This window comes from Salmo salar, chromosome ssa18 (genome assembly GCF_905237065.1).
Source record: "Salmo salar chromosome ssa18, Ssal_v3.1, whole genome shotgun sequence".
NCBI classification, from domain to species: Eukaryota; Metazoa; Chordata; class Actinopteri; order Salmoniformes; family Salmonidae; genus Salmo; species Salmo salar.
Genome location: NC_059459.1, coordinates 55691180 through 55710372, shown reverse-complemented (window position 1 = coordinate 55710372; position 19193 = coordinate 55691180). Strand labels below are relative to the sequence as shown.

The window sequence follows — 19193 nt, the reverse complement described above, 5'->3', positions numbered from 1 at the left end:
TTGTGAAGACTTACAGAAAACATTTGACCTGTGTCATTGCCAACAAAGGGTATATAGCAAAGTATTGAGATAAACTTTTGTTATTGACCAAATACTTATTTTCCACCATATTTTGCAAATAAATATATTAAAAATCCTACAATGTGATTTTCTGGGAAAAAAATTATAATTTTGTCTGTCATAGTTGAAGTGTACCTATGATGAAACTTACAGGCCTCTCTCATCTTTTTAAGTGGGAGAACTTGCACAATTGGTGGCTGACTAAATACTTTTTTGCCCCACTGTATTTACAATGACATATGTAATATGTTATTATTCAAATGAAAACAAAACTACTGAAATACTCAAACATTTCTTCATTCTCTCTGGTACATTTGACATAACACAAAAACAAATATTTGAAATCTGTCCCCAAATGCAATATATTTTTACTTGAAATCCAATATTTAATAAAATCTCTAGAATTAGTCAATAACAAAAAAACGATGTATTCTTACAACTCTATCATAGGTTTAGACCTTATTCTATTTATTTTATTTGAGGTACTTTAACCTTTGAAACGGTTGTCACTAGCAATTCATGTATAGTGATTTGTATTTTTATTTTTTACTTTAATATAATTTTATGTTTCTTTAGAGAAAATATACATGCATCCAATGCAACAAAATAAACGATATCTGTAGCTTAAATTGACAGATTTATTTGTGTATTATGCTAATTTGACTCATGCGGGGGCGTGCACATCAATCTTAGGGTTTTAATTGTCCTCATGAAATCACAATATCTGATTTATTGTATTGAAGATGCCCTCGGAATGGAGTTTTCTTCACATATGTTTACATAGATCCCCTGCTTTGTATGCTTTGACTATCCATTCTAAATATTAACTATAATAATGAATACTCTCACATGGGTGCTAATTATTAAAGAAACCACACAGACTAGAGACAGGGTAATATATCTGAATTACCTAAAAATTTTTACAGTTATGGTGACTGAAGTTACGCATCATTTTACTATATTGTGTGATTATTTGATGTTAAACAAGCATGATAATGCATTCCTTTGACTCTTCCCTATGCAGTAGACCTGATGAATCAATGACCCAGTCCTCATCTCCAGTCTGGCTGGCAGTAAACAGCAGCAGAAGGGCCTCACTATGTCATAAAATGATTGATCATCTCTCAAGTCTTAATGACCATTGAGGCGGGTCACACTAACGACCCCCATTTATCCTTTATGAGCAGCGTGGCCGTGTGTGTGTGTGTGTGTGTGTGTGTGTGTGTGTGTGTGTGTGTGTGTGTGTGTGTGTGTGTGTGTGTGTGTGTGTGTGTGTGTGTGTGTGTGTGTGTGTGTGTGTGTGTTTCTACACAGCATTATCAAACTATAAAGGGTATACAAGATTGTCCCTATTAACCCAGGGGAAGATTATGGTTGGATGTGCACGACAATTAACTTTATTGAGACATGCATTTGATCATAGGCCTATATTCAATTTAATAATAATGAGATTAAAATAGAGCACAATGATGCCATTTTTGTTTTGGTAGAATGTGGATGATAGGTCTAACCTCCATGGCTGGCTTGTATAACCTGTGTGTGTGAGGTTGATGTACTGTAATTCTAACTGGGTGGACAGTGCCCACTCCGGCTAGATTCTCAACAGGGTACGATGGCACTCGTGACTCAATGCCAGGTCGTGGACTACGCCAACCTTGTGCCAGCCAATGCCAAAACTGTGGGCCTGAGTAAGGTCGTATTTCAGGTCTGCAGTGAAGGTTAGTTCTCACATTTCTATCTCTATTTCCAGAGGGAAACACTCTGGAAAGTGTCTGCCTAGGACTGACTGACAGACAAACAAGCTGCGGTTTCGAGACCCTTTGATATCATTAGCGGCACACATTAACAGAGAGTCATGTGAACAAAGGTTATGGCCAAGAACAATAATACCATACTGGTGTTGGGCCCATGCTCGAGGGAGAAGTTACCCATTTAAGATCAAAGTTGCCCCTAACCACAGATCTAGGATCAGATTCCTCTATTCCCCAATCATAACCTTAACCGTTGTGAGGATGAAAAATGCCTGATCACACTATATGGTCCCTTCGCTTTAAGTGCTCCTATGTGGCTCAGTCGGTAGAGCATGGTGTTTACAATGCCGTGGGTTCAATTTCCGCTGGGACCAACCACATATAAAATGTATTCACGCATGATTATAAGTTGCTTTGGGTAAAAGGGTCTGCTAAATGGTGTATATAATTATGTTATGATAAGCTCATGACTTGAAAACACTGTCCCTTCGTGGAGACATACTGTATGGTACTACAGTGAATGACAGCTGTTGACCTGCATTTACAGCTGAATTATTTACCATCCAATTCTCACTAGCTCATTCATATAAAATGTTTTTATGAGCTGGGGGGGTCAGTGGTAAGGCACACACAAGATTAGGAATTGATGGACTACTCAAGGGTTCTCCAACTGGCGGCCCCCGGGCCGAATTTGGCCCGCGGATGATTTTATTTGGCCCTCTGAGGTTTTTGAGCAATTATTATTTTATTTTTTGGGGACAATAAAGACTGTAATAACACCAGGAAATTAGCTCTATTTAAGACATCTGTTCCTGTAACGCCCTGGCCATAGAGAGGGGTTTTTGTTCTTTATTTTTGGTTAGGCCAGGGTGTTACATTGGGTGGGCGTTCTATGTTCATTTTTCTAAGTTTTTGTATTTCTTTGTTTTGGGCCGTGTGTGGCTCCCAATCAGGCACAGCTGTAGTTCGTTGTTGCTGATTGGGAGTCACACATAAGGAGCCTGTTTTTCCTTTGGGTTTTGTGGGGGATTGTTTTCTGTCTCGTTCGTTTTTGACCAGACAGGACTGTTTGCTATCGTTGCTGTTTTATGTTTTGTTTATAGTGGTTCATTTGATTAAATATTCATAATGAATCCACAACCTCCGCTGCATCTTGGTTTTCTTGCGACGACAGGCCTTATAGTTCCCAAGTATTGCCACGCATAATAGAGAGACACGTGATCTCAGCCCAATCTGTTTGGGCTTCCTGCAGTCAATTTGCAGTCTACAAATTATTTGCAATTATGTTCCGGCCCCCTGAACCATCCGCTCAAGAAAAAATTGTCCCGCTACTGAATCTAGTTGATGATCCCTGGACCATATTTATAAACAGGTTTGGCTTTCCAATAACGCAATGTAGAAGAAAAACCAATAGAGGGCGCAATGCACACACCGACAGACCAGCTCAGCTTGACTACTGACCAGAAATATAAGGGAGAAACATATGTGGTAATATAAATCCTCCAATTATCCAGTATGAAGAGTTAACAGATATTGTGGCATTCATTATGTATCAAGCCATTTTAAATTCCCATAAAGTTTTAAAAAAAAGAATGTCTTTAGCATTGATAAAGGCTTTCAGTGTATCTCTCCAGAGGGAACGTCAATGCGTCCCTAAGTGTGTTGCCTGTGTGTGTTTTGTCTGGGTCATTATACATGGGTGTTTGGATATGGGATCAAATGGTCCTATCTTTAAACAACAGCCAATTTATTTCCTGCATTAATCGCTTGTCTGCAGCTGCTCTCCCTCTCCTTCTCCCGATTCCTCTCACGTTCTCCATCTCTCTCGCGTTCCCTCTCTAATCCTCTCCCCCTCTCTCCCTTTGCCTCGCTCTCTCTCCATCTCTCTCTCTCCCTCCAACTCTCTCTCCTTATTTCTTTCCTTTGCTCTCTCTCATTCTCTGTGTCTCCCATTCTCTCTCTCTCTCTCTCTCTCTATCCCCCCTCTCTCCCACTCTCTCTCCTTCTCTCTTTCCTTCACGCGCGCTCTCTCTCTCGATACTGTTATCGGGCGACATGGCATGACATCATAGGGTTAATGGTTCCTGATGGTGTTTTTATGAACCTCTATACCCCATTCTTGTTCCCACTTGACCAAAGTCCAAAGTCATTTTACACCCCCACTGTCCCATGATGCACCTCTAGGGAGGGAGGAGATGCCCATATAAGTTGATATGGAGCATGGCCATTTATTATTGTACGGAGGGGATGGGTATGTCACACTGATGCATGCTTGACGGTACCATACAGTACCATAATGTCTGGAGAAACACTCCATATTGTAGTGGATAGGCATGGGTGAATGTAAAACGTAAACAAGGAGTACTTAAGAAAAAGAGCGAGAGAAAGCTAGAGAAAAGAAAGAGTCGAGAGCGAGAGCCTCTGCTCTTCTGTATAATATGAATCTGTCGGGCACTATTAAACGCTCCTACTGGACTTCAACCCTTCGTCTGTACAAGCTAGCCTATAACGACAACCGGGAAACTCTGTACTTTCTAAATTCATTTATCCTAGCCTCTGTGTTCACATGAATGTGAATTTGTGTGTGTGGACCACACAGGTGATGTGACTGAGCTCTAAGCATTGCAAGCATTTTTTTTTTATCCCAACGTTTGGGAAAGGCTCCAATAAAAGACAAGAAAACTGGGCCATCTGACGGAGGCCTAGCTCTTTCCAAATATTGACACGGTTCTATTACTCGGCCTGTGCTGCTGTAATAGTTTAATGGATCTTTGGGGATGCGTGCTGGTATTTGGATCGAGAGAGAAAGTGTGCTAATATTTGTGTAAAGCGAGACGGTTTGATAAAAAAATAGGAATCAGTCACAGATAACATGGTTCATGCGACCTTTTTAAATAGAGGATGATGATTTTATTAAATATATCCTAACTTGTGAAATCCAGGATGCACATACACTGTACCTGCATAGTGAAATAAGAATCATAAGGAAGTCACGTGTGATCCGCAAGCTTTATATTGCAATCTACACAGTGAAGATGGATCACTTTCTGTCACAGTATACTTTTTTTAATTTTTTTTTTACATTAGATCATATCTCATATTTGAAAATAATAGAAAGCTCTAATAAATGTTTCTGTCACAATTGTCGTAGTGATGAGACCAAAACGCAGCAGGTATGTGTATGCTCATCTTGACGTTTAATAAATTCAAAATGAACACCTAAATAACAAAAGAACGAACGATCAACAAAACAGTCTGGCAAGGCACAAGGCTAAACACAGAACAATCTCCCACCAATGACAAACACACCCTAATATATGGGACTCTCAATCAAAGGCAAAAAGACAACACCTGCCTTCAACTGAGAGTCCCAACCCCAATTAACCAAACATAGAAACAGACTCACTAGACTAAACATAGAATACATGAAAATCAAACAGTGCCCAAAAACCACGGAATACTTAAATCAAATGCCCCTTCAACAAACACACCACCCCGAACCACATAAAACGAATACCCTCTGCCACGTCCTGACCAAACTACAATGACAATTAACCCTTATACTGGCCAGGACGTGACAGTTGCAATATAAAGTTACTCTGCACAGGCAGAACCTGCATTTAATATTTGTTCTGTAAAGAAACTCAGTCTGTCTGAGTTATGAATGTTTTTATACATCCTCCATGGTCCCACCTTTGTTCCCTCCCCTCCCTCTAGTCTCCTCACTATTGGTATTTCCCAACCAGCATCCCCAGACACCAGACACCTGGGCCAGCGTTTCCTTGTAGACTCATGCATGACTGATGAGGTCTTCCCACCTTTTAACCGGGGACTGGGCTGAGACTCGAAGCTGTGAGCCGCTCACGGCTGGCAGGCGCTCCGCTTCTCTCGGAAACGCCAATATCATTACAACAATAACAATCCCTGTGTTTCATTTCTCTACTCCGCTAGAGACGGTTCCCCGCTTACGCCTCCGCCTGATTCGATAAAGCACGGCTTACCGCGCGTAATTGTCCCCCTCTTGGCGTCGCCTTGTCAACAGTGTAGACGGCCGTGCAATTCCACTAGTGTGCCTTTTGGGCTCAATCACTCCTCACTGCCAGCTGCTATAACAAGAAAAGAGGTATATTTTGGGGGGATTTTCACAAAGGAGATTTGATGTTAATACATGTTTGTTCACCCAGTCAAAAAAGGAAATCCATCCATTTTATCCATAAGATAAAGCCCAGCTAATGTGGATAACTCCATTTTCAAGCAAATAACCACACCCTGACTGTAAAGCCTCTTGTGGATGTGAGATGAAAATATATATTTCCTCACCACCCCTCCATTTCCTGGTTGGCGGAAACCTGAAGTCTTGTTCCCTCAGCTAAATAATGAGCTAATTTTTGCTCTTTCTAAAATAGCTGGAGTAATTCCAGGACTGATCACTGTGGCTATGAATAGGGAAAGGGCTATTTCTCATCTTCATCTGTCTCTGCTTTGGTAGTTTTTGTCTTGTCAATGAGAGCTGTTCTGATTTCAATAGTACTTGACAGATTATTTAAGATGTGACTGACTGGTGAAAGAGGTAGGCTACAGTATATCCCCTCCGGCCAATGTTTTATACCTCGAATGCATTTTCTCTTCTTTCTGAAAAGGGCGTTGCATTTCATTGTACAACACGTACACACACACACACGCACGCGCGCACACACACACACACACACACACACACACACACACACACACACACACACACACACACACACACACACACACACACACACACACACACACACACAGTCCAACAGAATGAGCGACAGCCATAATCTGAGGTGCGATTGATCTCTTAGTCTTTTATCCACTGAAGGAAAATCACTTCAGACACACCCTCCACCAGACAACACACACTCTACCCCTCCATCCCTCCACCCCCTCCTCCACTCCAACGCCCATATTTGGTCGGACCAGATAAAGACCCACTATCCCCTTCCATCTCTCCCTCCATCACCCTGTCCACTCTCACCCCTGCTCCCATCCAGAATCCCCACACCCCACCTTCCGCCCCAATATTGTTCCTGTTTTGATCTCCACTGGTGAAATCCGAGGGTGGCGCGATTCAAAGCACCGGTTGCTATGATACTCCCACTTAGATTGCATTACTATAGCAACGCTGTTTCCCTGGGCATGGGCTAAAAGTTACCCAGCAGGACTCCCAGGTATTAAAGGGATACTTCAGGATTTTGGCATACCAACAACCCACCCGGGGAAGTTACAGCATGTTAGTAGATACCCATAAACTCACAGTCATTGCGCTAACGGTAGTTAGCATCGGCTTGCAAAACTGCCTCCAGCATCCTTCATACTGGACATAAAAAGGGTATTCACGAGTTCATTTGATTCTGGGGAAGTGGATACAGGGCATCATTGCCAAAATGCCGAAGTTTCCCTTTAAGACCCACACACCACTCAATACATGGCACTTAATAACACAATAATAGCACGATATTTCTGTTCAGGAGTCCCAGACATATATCAAAACAGGATGAAATAATATGCTCTCATTTGGGAAACCACAGTAAGAGGAGTCTGCTTGTTGAAGCAGTGTGTAATTCATTACATTGCTTATTTAAAGAAAGTGATGACATCCGCATAGACTGGTGGGTTGTTTAGCAACAAAACCGGTGCTTGCTCAACACTTCGGGTGAAACAGACGGGTTGGCTTAGAATAAAAGGATTCTTGACAACATGTAAACTATATTTCTTCTCCAAATGTTTATTGAAAACGTACATTCATTTGCACAATGAGCGCTTGTTACAGTTGTTGGTTAGCTAGCTAGCGAATTAGAGCCATATTATCATAGATGTGACATGAGTCAAAAGACCTCAAAACAAGACATGGTATCAATAACAAAATACAACGAGCTGAAACGAGCCACCTACGACTCTTCACATGACAGCTTCTTGTCATTGTTTGCCAGCGATCTGACCTTCCGGAATCATAACGCCACACCGCCTTATTGCCTCTGCGATGCGCGTCTATCGTTTTCTTGAGGTTGTCGGGCAACCCGTCTATTGCATTCACAATAATTCAAGCTATTCCAACGCCCATTTTCAGTTAAAGCCAAATCACTATCTAATGTATTAGTTGTTGAACCCTGTTTTTAAGGGTATATGTCTGTATGTGGATTGTAATTTAATAGAGCAGTGAAGCTTGTGTGCACAATATAGCCTATACTCCAACAATCCAGTAGCCTTACTCCTTGCCATACTAACAGCTTCAATGTTGATACAGCATGACTATCGATAGCAGCCGCTCCCTCCATCATGCTTCATGCGTAACAAGACTGATCAATAGCTACAATGTTACATCATCAATCAGCTGTTGTCATTTTGCCCAATCGGCGACACAGCTGCTAGTTCTGAGGTAATGTTTTACTATGGATGTCTGCCTGTCGGTCCAATCAATTCCTCATCAGTTCTGTTTTTAGAAGTGCCTTCACCAGAACATTCAGGGATATCGATACTGTTGTTAGGCCCCTATGTGGTTGATGATGCTGTTCTTTTCTTATTATTTACCTTCATTTAACTAGGCAAGTCAGTTAAGAACAAATTCTTATTTTCAATGATGGCCTAGGAACACTGGGTTAACTGCCTTGTTCAGGGGCAGAACGACAGATTTTTACCTTGTCAGCTCGGGGATTAGATCTTGCAACCTTTCGGTTACAAGTTATTGAAGCCATCGTGTTTTAGGCTTCGTTTAAGAGAGAAAAAGAGAGGGGAAAAGAGGAAGAAAGAAATGAGGGGAGAGGGGCGAGAAAAGTTTTCTGGAGTGCATCTGCTGCGCAGCGTTTACTTTCAGCGTGATTCCAGGTACTTCTAAGAAATTCTGAGTCATATCAAAGGAGAGCGAGACAAAGAGAAGAAAGAAAAGCCTTTTCCTATTGCAGAGTGTAATTGAGTCTGAGTAGGTCTGAAAGTGCAATAGAGCACATACTGTATTGAATCGGGAAGACGTGACTCTCTCTTGATCTCCTTCCTCTCCTCTCCACCCTCATAAAACATTCAGTGTCCAGACAGCCCATGGAGCTCTGCTAGCTACCTGAGAGGGCACTTGGGCCCAGAGGGGGTTTCGGAGGCAGGGTGGAGGGTATGCAGGGTAGTTTCCGTGATACCAGCGTTGTTGCACTGCCACAGCCGCCTGCTGCCTATGACATTGATTGGGCCGAAATTACCTAGTTTTTTTGTTAGGGAGTTAAATCGCATGCAGACAGCAGCGAAGGCTCATGCTAGACACTGCAGATGGGATTAGCTCTTCGGGGCCCTGTGTTTTGTTGAAACCGACTGAGTGCGATGTGTCACTGTGTTTTCTTGCTCATTAGTGTTGTATACTGCTGGAGTGGAGACACGGTTCCCCGTGCGCTCTCTCCCCAAGCTCTCCAAGTTTGTCTTAACAGATGAGTCTGGAGACATCGCTCTCATTAAAGTGTGACTGACAAGTCAACAATGGCGTCCTTCGGGTCGGTTGTGTGGAGTTCGAAATATTTGTCAGTAAATCGCCTTGATTGGTTCAGAATCGTGTGTGGAGCCGGGATGGGCTGCTGGAATGTGGGAGGTTCTTTTGTCTGGGTCTTTGTGTGTGTGTGTGGAGTTAAACCCCCTCTTAAGACTCCGAGAGCCAGTGTCTCAAGGGAGGCCATGTCAGGTCAGGTCAATGTCACAGAGATAGAGGAGGGTAGTGTATGTATGTGTGTGTGTTTGTCAGTGTGTGTGTGTGTTCGAGCTTGAAAATACTTTGTCCTTTCAGGTCATAAAGGAAGAATCCCGCCATCTCACACAGTTAAACCCTTATAGGGTTTAGCCGAAGTCCAAGGATTTTGTTTGTTTTTCCTCGGACGTCAATCTTTCAGTAACAACTGGAAAGAAAAGGTTTCTGCCCTAAACACACAGACCTTCAAATAAGCTAAGCTGACAAAAGCCATTTATTATTTCTCTCCCACTCTCCATGCTGCTGTTCCCTCAGGTTACATGGGTGATTAAGTAACTTAGTCTCTCTCTCTCTCTCTCTCTCTCTCTCTCTCTCTCTCTCTCTCTCTCTCTCTCTCTCTCTCTCTCTCTCACTCACTCACTCACTCACTCACTCACTCACTCACTGCTTTAACCCAGAGAAATGAACAGCTATGAACCACTTCTTTCTCAGTGTTGGGTCTCAGTAAGAGACACTCTCCAGTCAATAGCCAATCAGCTGTATACTTCTCCTTGAGTATACAGGGACCAGTCAGGGTCTGAGGAGAAAATCACTGTAGTGTGGTGGGTTGTGTGTGTGTTTTGTGTTTCTTTGTGTCAGGCTGCTTCAAACTACAGTATTAATAACAGCTTGTACATTTGCACAAGAGGGTCCTACGTTTGTGGAAGACATGCTTTTGAAGCAAGCAAATCCCCCCTCACCCATAAACCCACACACAAGCGTGTGCAAAGCTGTCATCAAGGCAAAGGGTGGCTATTTGAAGAATCTCAAATATAAAATATATTTTGATTTTGGTTACTACATGATTCCATATGTGTTGTTGCATATTTTTGATGTCTTCATTTATACTACAATGTAGAAAATAGTAAAAATAAATAAAACCCCTTGAATGAGTAGGTGTTCTAAAACTTTTGACCGGTAGTGTATGTGAAGAATCCAGTATGTAAATACAGGCGGGGTGTGTATAACAAAACTAAATGCAATGTACAGTAGTAGATACACTACATGACCAAAAGTATATGGACACCTGCTCATTCAAACATCTCATTCCAAAATCATGGGCATTAATATTGAGTTGGTCCATTTGCTGCTATAACAGCCTCCACTCTTCTGAGAAGGCTTTCCACTAGATGTTGAAACATTGCTGCGGGGACTTGCTTCCATTCAGCAACAAGAGCATTATTGAGGTTGGGCACTGATGCTGGGCGATTAGTCCTGGCTCGCAGTTCACGTTCCAATTCATCCCAAAGGTGTTCGATTGGGTTGAGGTCAGGGCACTGTGCAGGCCAGTCAATTTCTTCCACAACGATCTTGACAAACTATTTCTGTATGGACCTCGCTTTGTGCACAGGGGCATTGTCATGCTGAAACAGGAAAGGGTCTTCCCCAAACTGTTGCCACAAAGTTGGAAGCACAGAATTGTCTATAATGTCATTGTATGCTGTAGCATTAAGATTTCCCTTCACTGGAACTAAGGGGCCAAGCCGGAACCATGAAAAACAGCCCCAGACCATTATTCCTCCTCCACCGAACTTTACAGTTGGCACTATGTATTCGGGCAGGTAGCGTTCTACTGGCATCCGCCAAACCCAGATTCGTCCGTCGGACTGACAGATGGTGAAGTGTGATTCATCACTCCAGAGAACGCGTTTCCACTGCTCCGGAGTCCAATGGTGGTCGAGCTTTACACCACTCCAGGCGACGCTTGGCATTGCGCATGGTGATCTTAGGCTTGTGAGCGGCTGCTCGTCCATGGAAACCCATTTCATGAAGCTCCCGGCGAACAGTTATTGTGTTGACGTTGCTTCCAGAGGCAGTTTGGAACTCGGTAGTGAGTGTTGCAAAAGAGGACAGACGATTTTTACACGCTACGCACTTCAGCACTCGCCGGTCCCATTCTGTGAGCTTGTGTGGCCTACCACTTCACGGCTGAGCCGTTGTTGCTCCACTTTACAATAACAGCATTTACAGTTGACCGGGGAAGCTCTAGCAGGGCAGAAATTTGACAAACTGACTTGTTGGAAAGGTGGCATCCTATGACAGTGCCACATTGAAAGTCACTGAGCTCTTCAGTAAGGCCATTCTACTGCCAATGTGTGTCTATGGAGATTGTATGGCTTTGTGCTCGATTTTATACACCTGTCAGCAACTGGTGTTGCTGAAATAGTCAAATCCACTAATTTGAAGGGGTGTCCACATACTTTGTGTGTGTGTGTGTGTGTGTGTGTTTTTATATATATATATATATATTATATATATATATATATATATATATATATATAATTTATATTTACAATAATATATATATATATATATATATAGTGTACAAAACATTAAGAACACCTGCTCTTTCCATGACATAGACTGACCAGGTGAATTCAGGTGAAAGCTATGATCCCTTGTTAAATCCACTTCAATCAGTGTAGATAAAGGGGAGTTAAAGTTAAAGAAGGATTTTTAAGCCTTGAGACAAATGAGACATAGATTGTGTATGTGTGCGATTCAGAGGGTGAATGGGTAAGACAAAAGATTTAAGTGCCTTTGAATGGGGTATGGTAGCAGGTGCCAGGCATACAGGTTTGTGTCTAGAACTGCAACACTGCTGGGTTTTTCTCAAGGCTTAAAAATCCTTCTCCTCCCCTTCATCCTACAGCTTTCACCTGGATTCACCTGGTCAGTCTGTCATGGAATGTTTTGTACACTCAGTGTATTTTAGAAGGAGCTACAGATAACTGCCAAAATAAAGGAAACACTTGAGGGATAAAAAGTGTATTGAAAGCAGGTGCTTCCACACAGGTGTGGTTCCTGAGTTAGTCAAGATCTCAGTGACTTTGAAAGAGGGGTCTCAAAGGAGCATAGGGGGTTTAAAGTGTGTGTGTGTGTGTGTGTGTGTGTGTGTGTGTGTGTGTGTGTGTGTGTGTGTGTGTGTGTGTGTGTGTGTGTGTTTCTCAGTCACCAGATCTCAACCCAATTAAACACTTCTGGAGCAGCACCTAAGACAGCGTTTTCCACCACCATCAACAAAACACCAAATTATGGAATTTCTTGTGGAAGAATGGTGTCACATCCCTCCAATATAGTTCCAGACACTTGTAGAATCTCTGCCAAGGCCATTGAAGCTGTTCTGGTGACACGTGGTGGCCCAATGCCCTATTAAGAGATTGTATGTTGGTGTTTCTTTTATTTTGGCAGTTACTTGTATGTGAAGAATACAGTATAAGAATACACATGTGAAAATGTTTATTAAATAAACAGTATAGTGTTTGTCTCTATATACAGTGGAGTAGAAAACAAATAATTCAAATACCAAAAGGGTTCAAGCTGGAAATAAAAAGGGTTCTCCTAGGGGGACAGCCAAATAACCCTTTTAGGTTCCAGATAGCACCATTTTTTTTATGAGAGTGTAGACTCTATGTACATAGGGCAGCAAGCAGTCTCTAAGGTGCAGGGTAGAGTACTGGGCGGTAGCCGGCTAGTGACAGTGTCTAAGGTGCAGGGTAGAGTACCGGGCGGTAGCCGGCTAGTGACAGTGTCTAAGGTGCAGGGTAGAGTACTGGGCGGTAGCCGGCTAGTGACAGTGTCTAAGGTGCAGGGTAGAGTACCGGGCGGTAGCCGGCTAGTGACAGTGTCTAAGGTGCAGGGTAGAGTACTGGGCGGTAGCCGGCTAGTGACAGTGTCTAAGGTGCAGGGTAGAGTCCCGGGCGGTAGCCGGCTAGTGACAGTGTCTAAGGTGCAGGGTAGAGCACCGGGCGGTAGCCAGCTAGTGACAGTGTCTAAGGTGCAGGGTAGAGCACCGGGTGGTAGCCGGCTAGTGACAGTGTCTAAGGTGCAGGTCGGGGTACCAGGTGGTAGCCGGCTAGTGGTGACTGTTTAACAGTCTGATGGCTTGGGGATAGAAGCTGTTTTTCAGCCTCTCTGTGCCAGTTTTGGAGGCAGAGACTATACTGTCTCCGCCTCCAGGTGGCTGAGGTCCTTGATCATCTTCATGGTCTTCCTCCCTGGGTGCTGAAGATGTCCTGGAGTGCAGGCAGTGTGCCCCCAGTGATGTTTTGGAGAGCCCCGCGGTTTTGGGCGGTTCAGTTGCCGTACTAGGCGGTGATACAGCCTGAAAGAAAGCTCTCGATGGTGCATCTTTAGAAGTTTGTGAGGGTCTTAGGGGCCAAGCCAAATTTCTTCAGCATCCTGACGTTGAAGATGCGCTGTTGTCCCTTCTTCAGCACATCATCGGTATGGAGAGACCATTTCTGGTCCTCAGTGATGTGCACGCCAAGGAACATGAATCTTTTGACCCTCTCCACTGTGGCCCTGTTGATGTGGATGGAGGCGTGCTTTCTCTGCTTTGTCCTGTAGTCCACGATTAGGCCCCTTGTTTTGTTGACGTTGCGGGAGAGGTTAGGGCTCTCACCTCCTCCCTGTAGGCTGTCTCATCATTGTTGGTAATCAGGCCTACCACTGTTGTGTTGTCAGAAAACTTGATGATTGAGTTGGAGACGTGATGTGAAGTCATATTCTCTTCAAAGCGAAGTACAAAGGATTCCCAATCTGTCACATAGGAAAACAATGACATCTAAAGCTGCATTGTGACAATTCAGATCTTAGCTGTGTGTGTGTGTGTGTGTGTGTGTGTGTGTGTGTGTGTGTGTGTGTGTGTGTGTGTGTGTGTGTGTGTGTGTGTGTGTGTGTGTGTGTGTGTGTGTGTGTGTGTGTGTGTACAATGTGGGGAAATAGTGGGAGCCTGCTTGTTGCTGTCCAACACAACTGCTAGAAACGGGAACAGAATCACTGACAATGGCTCATTAACAAATAACTGTGCTCCTCATTCATTAATATCACTCTTGGTAAATTTGTGTGATTCATTTAATTCTGCAGGGGTTTTATACAAAAAAAAACGATATCATGTTGACTACTGTACATACATATTCTATATTTATTTTGTCTTACAGAAACCACTGAACAGCTTACTGACTACCACTATAAAATGTTGACAATGACAACATGTCTTTTCTCTCACAGAAATGTCTGAATACATACTCTGAAAGCCTTCTACAGCTTGCATCTGTGGCAGGTTGTCTTTGCCCAATCTTAGAGAGGGGGAAAGCCCTTTTCAACAGGAGCAACCTACTTCCTGGTTACTGTTGAATAGATATCTCTGTGATCTCTCCTTTATCTATAAAGACTCTTTCATGTAACACAGCTATAAGCAGAGATGGAGAGCACTACGGGGTTGAAGGCTGAGCTGTAGTCGTTGAATAGCATTCTCACATAGGTCCTTTTGATGTCTCTGGATATCTCTTGATATCGTTTGATATCTCTTACTCCATCTCTGATCAATCACTTTAATGAAACGGAGAGAAAAAGAAAATGGGCAAGTTCATTAGGATGGGATACCTAACGTAGCGTGAATCCTTATATTGTTTATCAGTTGATCAGTTTCCTCCCTCATGCAGTATGATTACCGATTGATGTTTCCACCTCTCCGATGCAGTATGATTACTGATTGATGTTTCCACCTCTCCGATGCAGTATGATTACTGATTGATGTTTCCACCTCTCCGATGCAGTATGATTACTTATTGATGTTTCCACCTTTCTGGTGCAGTATGATTACTGATTGATGTTTCCACCTCTCCGATGCAGTATGATTGATGTTTCCACCTCTCCGATGCAGTATGATTGATGTGTCCACCTCTCCGATGCAGTATGATTACTGATTGATGTTTCCACCTCTCCGATGCAGTATGATTACTGATTGATGTTTGCACATCTCTAATGCAGTATGATTACTGATTGATGTTTCCACCTCCGATGCAGTATGATTACTGATTGATGTTTGCACATCTCTAATGCAGTATGATTACTGATTGATGTTTCCATCTCTCCAATGCAGTATGATTACTGATTGATGTTCGCAACACGAATGGTGTATCTGGCACTTGTCAGAGAAAGGGGGGAAAGGAGAGGAGGAGAGGATCAGACCCTGGCCCCCTCCTTCTCTTCTTCTCCATCTGGCTCTGCCAGCATCCCTCGCTCCACACAGCGGGCAGTGCCAACACACACAGGCGTCCCCTCTGGCATAGCGGGTTGTGCTGTGCCAAAGGAGATGGTAATGGTGACAAGCAAGGAGATAGACACACACATGAATGCATGATGCAGGCACACAAGTGCAGGCACACTCAGACAAACACACCTAGTCAATGTCAACCACTTCCCTACAGACACCCAATCTTACACACTCCTGCATCTATCAGACAAGATGGATCTGTGTGTGTGTGTGTGTGTGTGTGTGTGTGTGTGTGTGTGTGTGTGTGTGTGTGTGTGTGTTGGCACCAGAGAGGCTTGGGCTGGTTCATCTGTGCACCATATAATGTACTAAACTCTTAAACCTCCCCTGTAATTAGTGTTAGCATTAGGCTAATGTGGAATATGTGGGACCCGGTCACCTACAGTATCATGTACCTTTAGTGTACTGTATAGCTGACATGCATTTCCCTTTGTAGGTTAATAAGCTGCCATCCGGCCCAGTTGTATACCTCACCAGAAAGGGATGAGTTATGAGTTATGACTAACATGTATATCTGGCCTCCAGCATGGTCACCTCACATGGCCAACTATAGGAGCTGTCACTGGGGGTGATTACTGGTGACAGCGGGGAGAGAGGGGGCGGGGGAGAGAGGGTGTCTGGAGCGAAGTCACCAGACTGGAGCAGGAAGAGTCTGGAATCACATCCCGGAATGCTGGTTTTTGGAAGCGATGAGTGGAATATAGGAGAGGAGGTGTGGGGTGGAGAGAGAGAGAGAGAGAGAGAGCGAGAGAGTGAGAGAGAGACAGGGAGAGGGAGGATCAGGGAGGGAAAAGGAGAGAGACAAAGATAGGGGAGAGGGGTTGGAGATTGAGGGAGAGAGGAAAGGAGAGAGGAAGACATAGAGAAAGATAGAGAGAGAGAGAGATAAAGAGCGCTGCCTGGGTGTAGTCACTTTCCCCACATTTCCGTCTCGTTTTTGCACAAATCTCTCTTGATCTCCAAATCATGAATTTGTGAGGGAGGGATGAATTAGCGAAGAGACAGGAGGGGGCTCTCATCTCCATTAATGTGATGCTGTTTCAATAGCGGTGCCTCCTGGTCATCGCCCAAGGCAATCATTAGGACATAGAGAATCTGTTTTCAAAGGCACCAATAAAACCTAGATTGTGTTTAGGGAGGGGTTGGGGTATACACAGATTTAAGACGTACACTTTGAAAACCAAGACAACGGAAGACTGGGTTTTATTTAGGGAAGTGACGAGGATAAGGTTGCGATACTGTATGTTGATTGTAATAGTGTCTCTGTTTGTGGCATTCATGAGTCGTTTTAAAAGCACGGTTGCTTGTTAAAACCAGCTACATATAGCAGAAAAAAACCAACATTAATATGGCTTTGTTGGCCCTACTCTATGCTGCATTGTACTAGTTTAGCCCCATTGGGTTCCCCCATCTACATTGTCGTTGTTATGAAAAAAAGGTAGAATCTAGAAGCAAATTGAGTAATGGTGCGTGACTGGTTGAAATCTGGTTCGCCAGCACACACTCTTCAGAAAAACATTGGTGGCATCCACTGCCATAGCAACACAATTGTGCTTCCCCCCTCCCTCCCTTCTCGCTCTCTTGCCCCCCCCTCCTCCCTCCCTCTCTTTCTCTCTCTCTCTCGGTCTACCACACCCCCTTCGCTAGCTGGTCGTTACACAGTCACTGTGGACTACTGAAGAGTGCGGGTAGGTTGGGTAGAGCTCTGTTTGTTGGGAAGAGCTGAAGAGCGCTACTTGAGTGGTTTTCACTGGAGGACAAAAATAGAGAAAGAAAGAAAAAGTGGACAAGAAAGTGAGCGAGTGTGGTTGGATTGGTGGGAGAGGATGAACGAGGACTCTCAGTCCCACTACCAGATGGATGCCGGGGATAGGCTCAACGGGCTTGGCCAGCGGAGGAGGAAACCCAAAAAGGTAAATAAAGACATGTGTTTCCATGGGCAACTTGGACAGCTTTTTGGCCTGGTTAGCTTGTTAGCATTCATGCTGGATTAACACTTGAGCTCCAGCGGCTGGAAGGTCCAGGGGGAGGTTGAGGTCTGTCAAGCTGGCTCCGGAGCTCCGCTTGTGGGAAGCAGCTACTGCTTGCAGCTCCTGTCCCTGGTGGCTGGGGCAGTTGGCTGGTGGGAGCGCAGGGCTACTCGGCTGCTGTGTCTGGCCGCGCTCTGCTTTGAGCAGGCAGCAGGCGCATTAGGAGGATGTCGGGAGAAATGTGTGGTGTGTGTGTGAGTGGTTGGTTCAAGCTCCATTGATGGGCTTGATTTGTGCTGATGCGCGCTCTGGATACTGTGTGTGTCTGTGTGTGTGGCTGGTCTCTCCTGCAGAAAAGCTGTTGGAAAAGTATTGATACGGGTTTTCTCTCTGTTTTTTTGCTGCCTTATCCCCCTAGGAGCCTTCTCTCCCTTCTCTCTCTTCTCTCTCTTCTCTCCTCTCTCTAGGGTTGGGTGATATGGCCAAAATATTATACCACGGTATTTGTTTTTGTTTTTTGACAGTATTTGACGGTATTTTATTTTTTGAGTGATAAAAGTGTTTTATGAGTAGTGCGTGACCCTGGGGTGGCAATATACATTCTAAGTGATTTCAATGGGTCTCTCTACATTCAGATTTCTTTTATACTGTTCAATTCAACTTCAACCAACAATCATTTTCAGCAATTTCTGCATTTCCTGCACTCATTTGCGATCATTTCCACACTGCCACATAGGGCTGCACGATATGGGCAAAAAATTGTAGGCCTTATTTTTAACCAAATATTGCGATTGCAATTTCATTTAGATCAAAACACTTCAACTGTTGGACGCATGGAAAAATAATGATTATTCTAATTCTATAGTTAGAAGATAATAGTGGGCACTTTGAATACAGTGCTGTTTGACATGACAACGAATGAAAATGCCAGGGAGGAGTTACTCAAGTATAAAACTATAAAAATGGACGTTGGCGTATCACATTTACCAACCAAAACATTCAAATACCGTTATTGAAAGTAAAGTAAAAAGCCAAACCGGTGCATGCATCAATACTGGTATATAGTAAAATACACTATACCGCCCAGCCCTACCTCTCTCTCTCTCTCTCTCTCTCTCTCTCTCTCTCTCTCTCTCTCTCTCAGCTAACTGTTTCATATGGTTTCATCCTTCCTCCCTGCTGTGAAGAAGCTAACTTTATGAAGGGAGATGGCTTCATGGAGAATAGTTATATTATTAGCATCTTCTCTCTTCCTCATGGCTACTATCTTTCACCCATTAGTTGGTTTATTAAAGAGGAATGGTCTCTGTCTCTCTCTCTCTCTCTGTCTCTCTCTCTCTGTGTCTCTCTGTCTCTCTCTCTGTGTCTCTCTCTCTCTCCCTCCCCCCCTCTCTCTCTCTCTCTCTCTGTGTCTCTCTCTCTCTCTCGCTCTCCCTCTCTCCAGATGTAGGATCTTCATTTGAGCCAGTTTGCTACAGCAGGAAAATATTCCTGCAGCAACAGGAAATGGGAATTAGTATGTGGATTATATTAATGGACATTTTTATAAGGGGTTGATAAAAAATTTTGTTACGGTAAATCAAGTCTGACATTTTAAAGTGGAAATTACAAACTTTGAAGCC

At 43.6% G+C, this 19193-nt stretch overlaps 1 protein-coding gene across 2 annotated transcripts in view; it reads left to right on the top strand.

Annotated features, from left to right (window-relative positions):
- LOC106577504 (ankyrin-2) overlaps positions 1-19193 on the top strand; it is a 255844-nt gene that overhangs the window by 59544 nt on the left and 177107 nt on the right. Inside the window, exon 1 of one of the 2 annotated variants that reach the window (XM_045701294.1) lies at positions 17246-17514. The exons of the other annotated variant lie outside the window; for it this stretch is intronic. Within the exon in view, the coding sequence (XP_045557250.1) occupies positions 17428-17514 (87 nt within the window). The 5' untranslated portion in view covers positions 17246-17427. Of the gene's footprint in view, positions 1-17245; positions 17515-19193 lie in introns of those variants that run through there. 2 annotated transcript variants of the gene reach the window in all.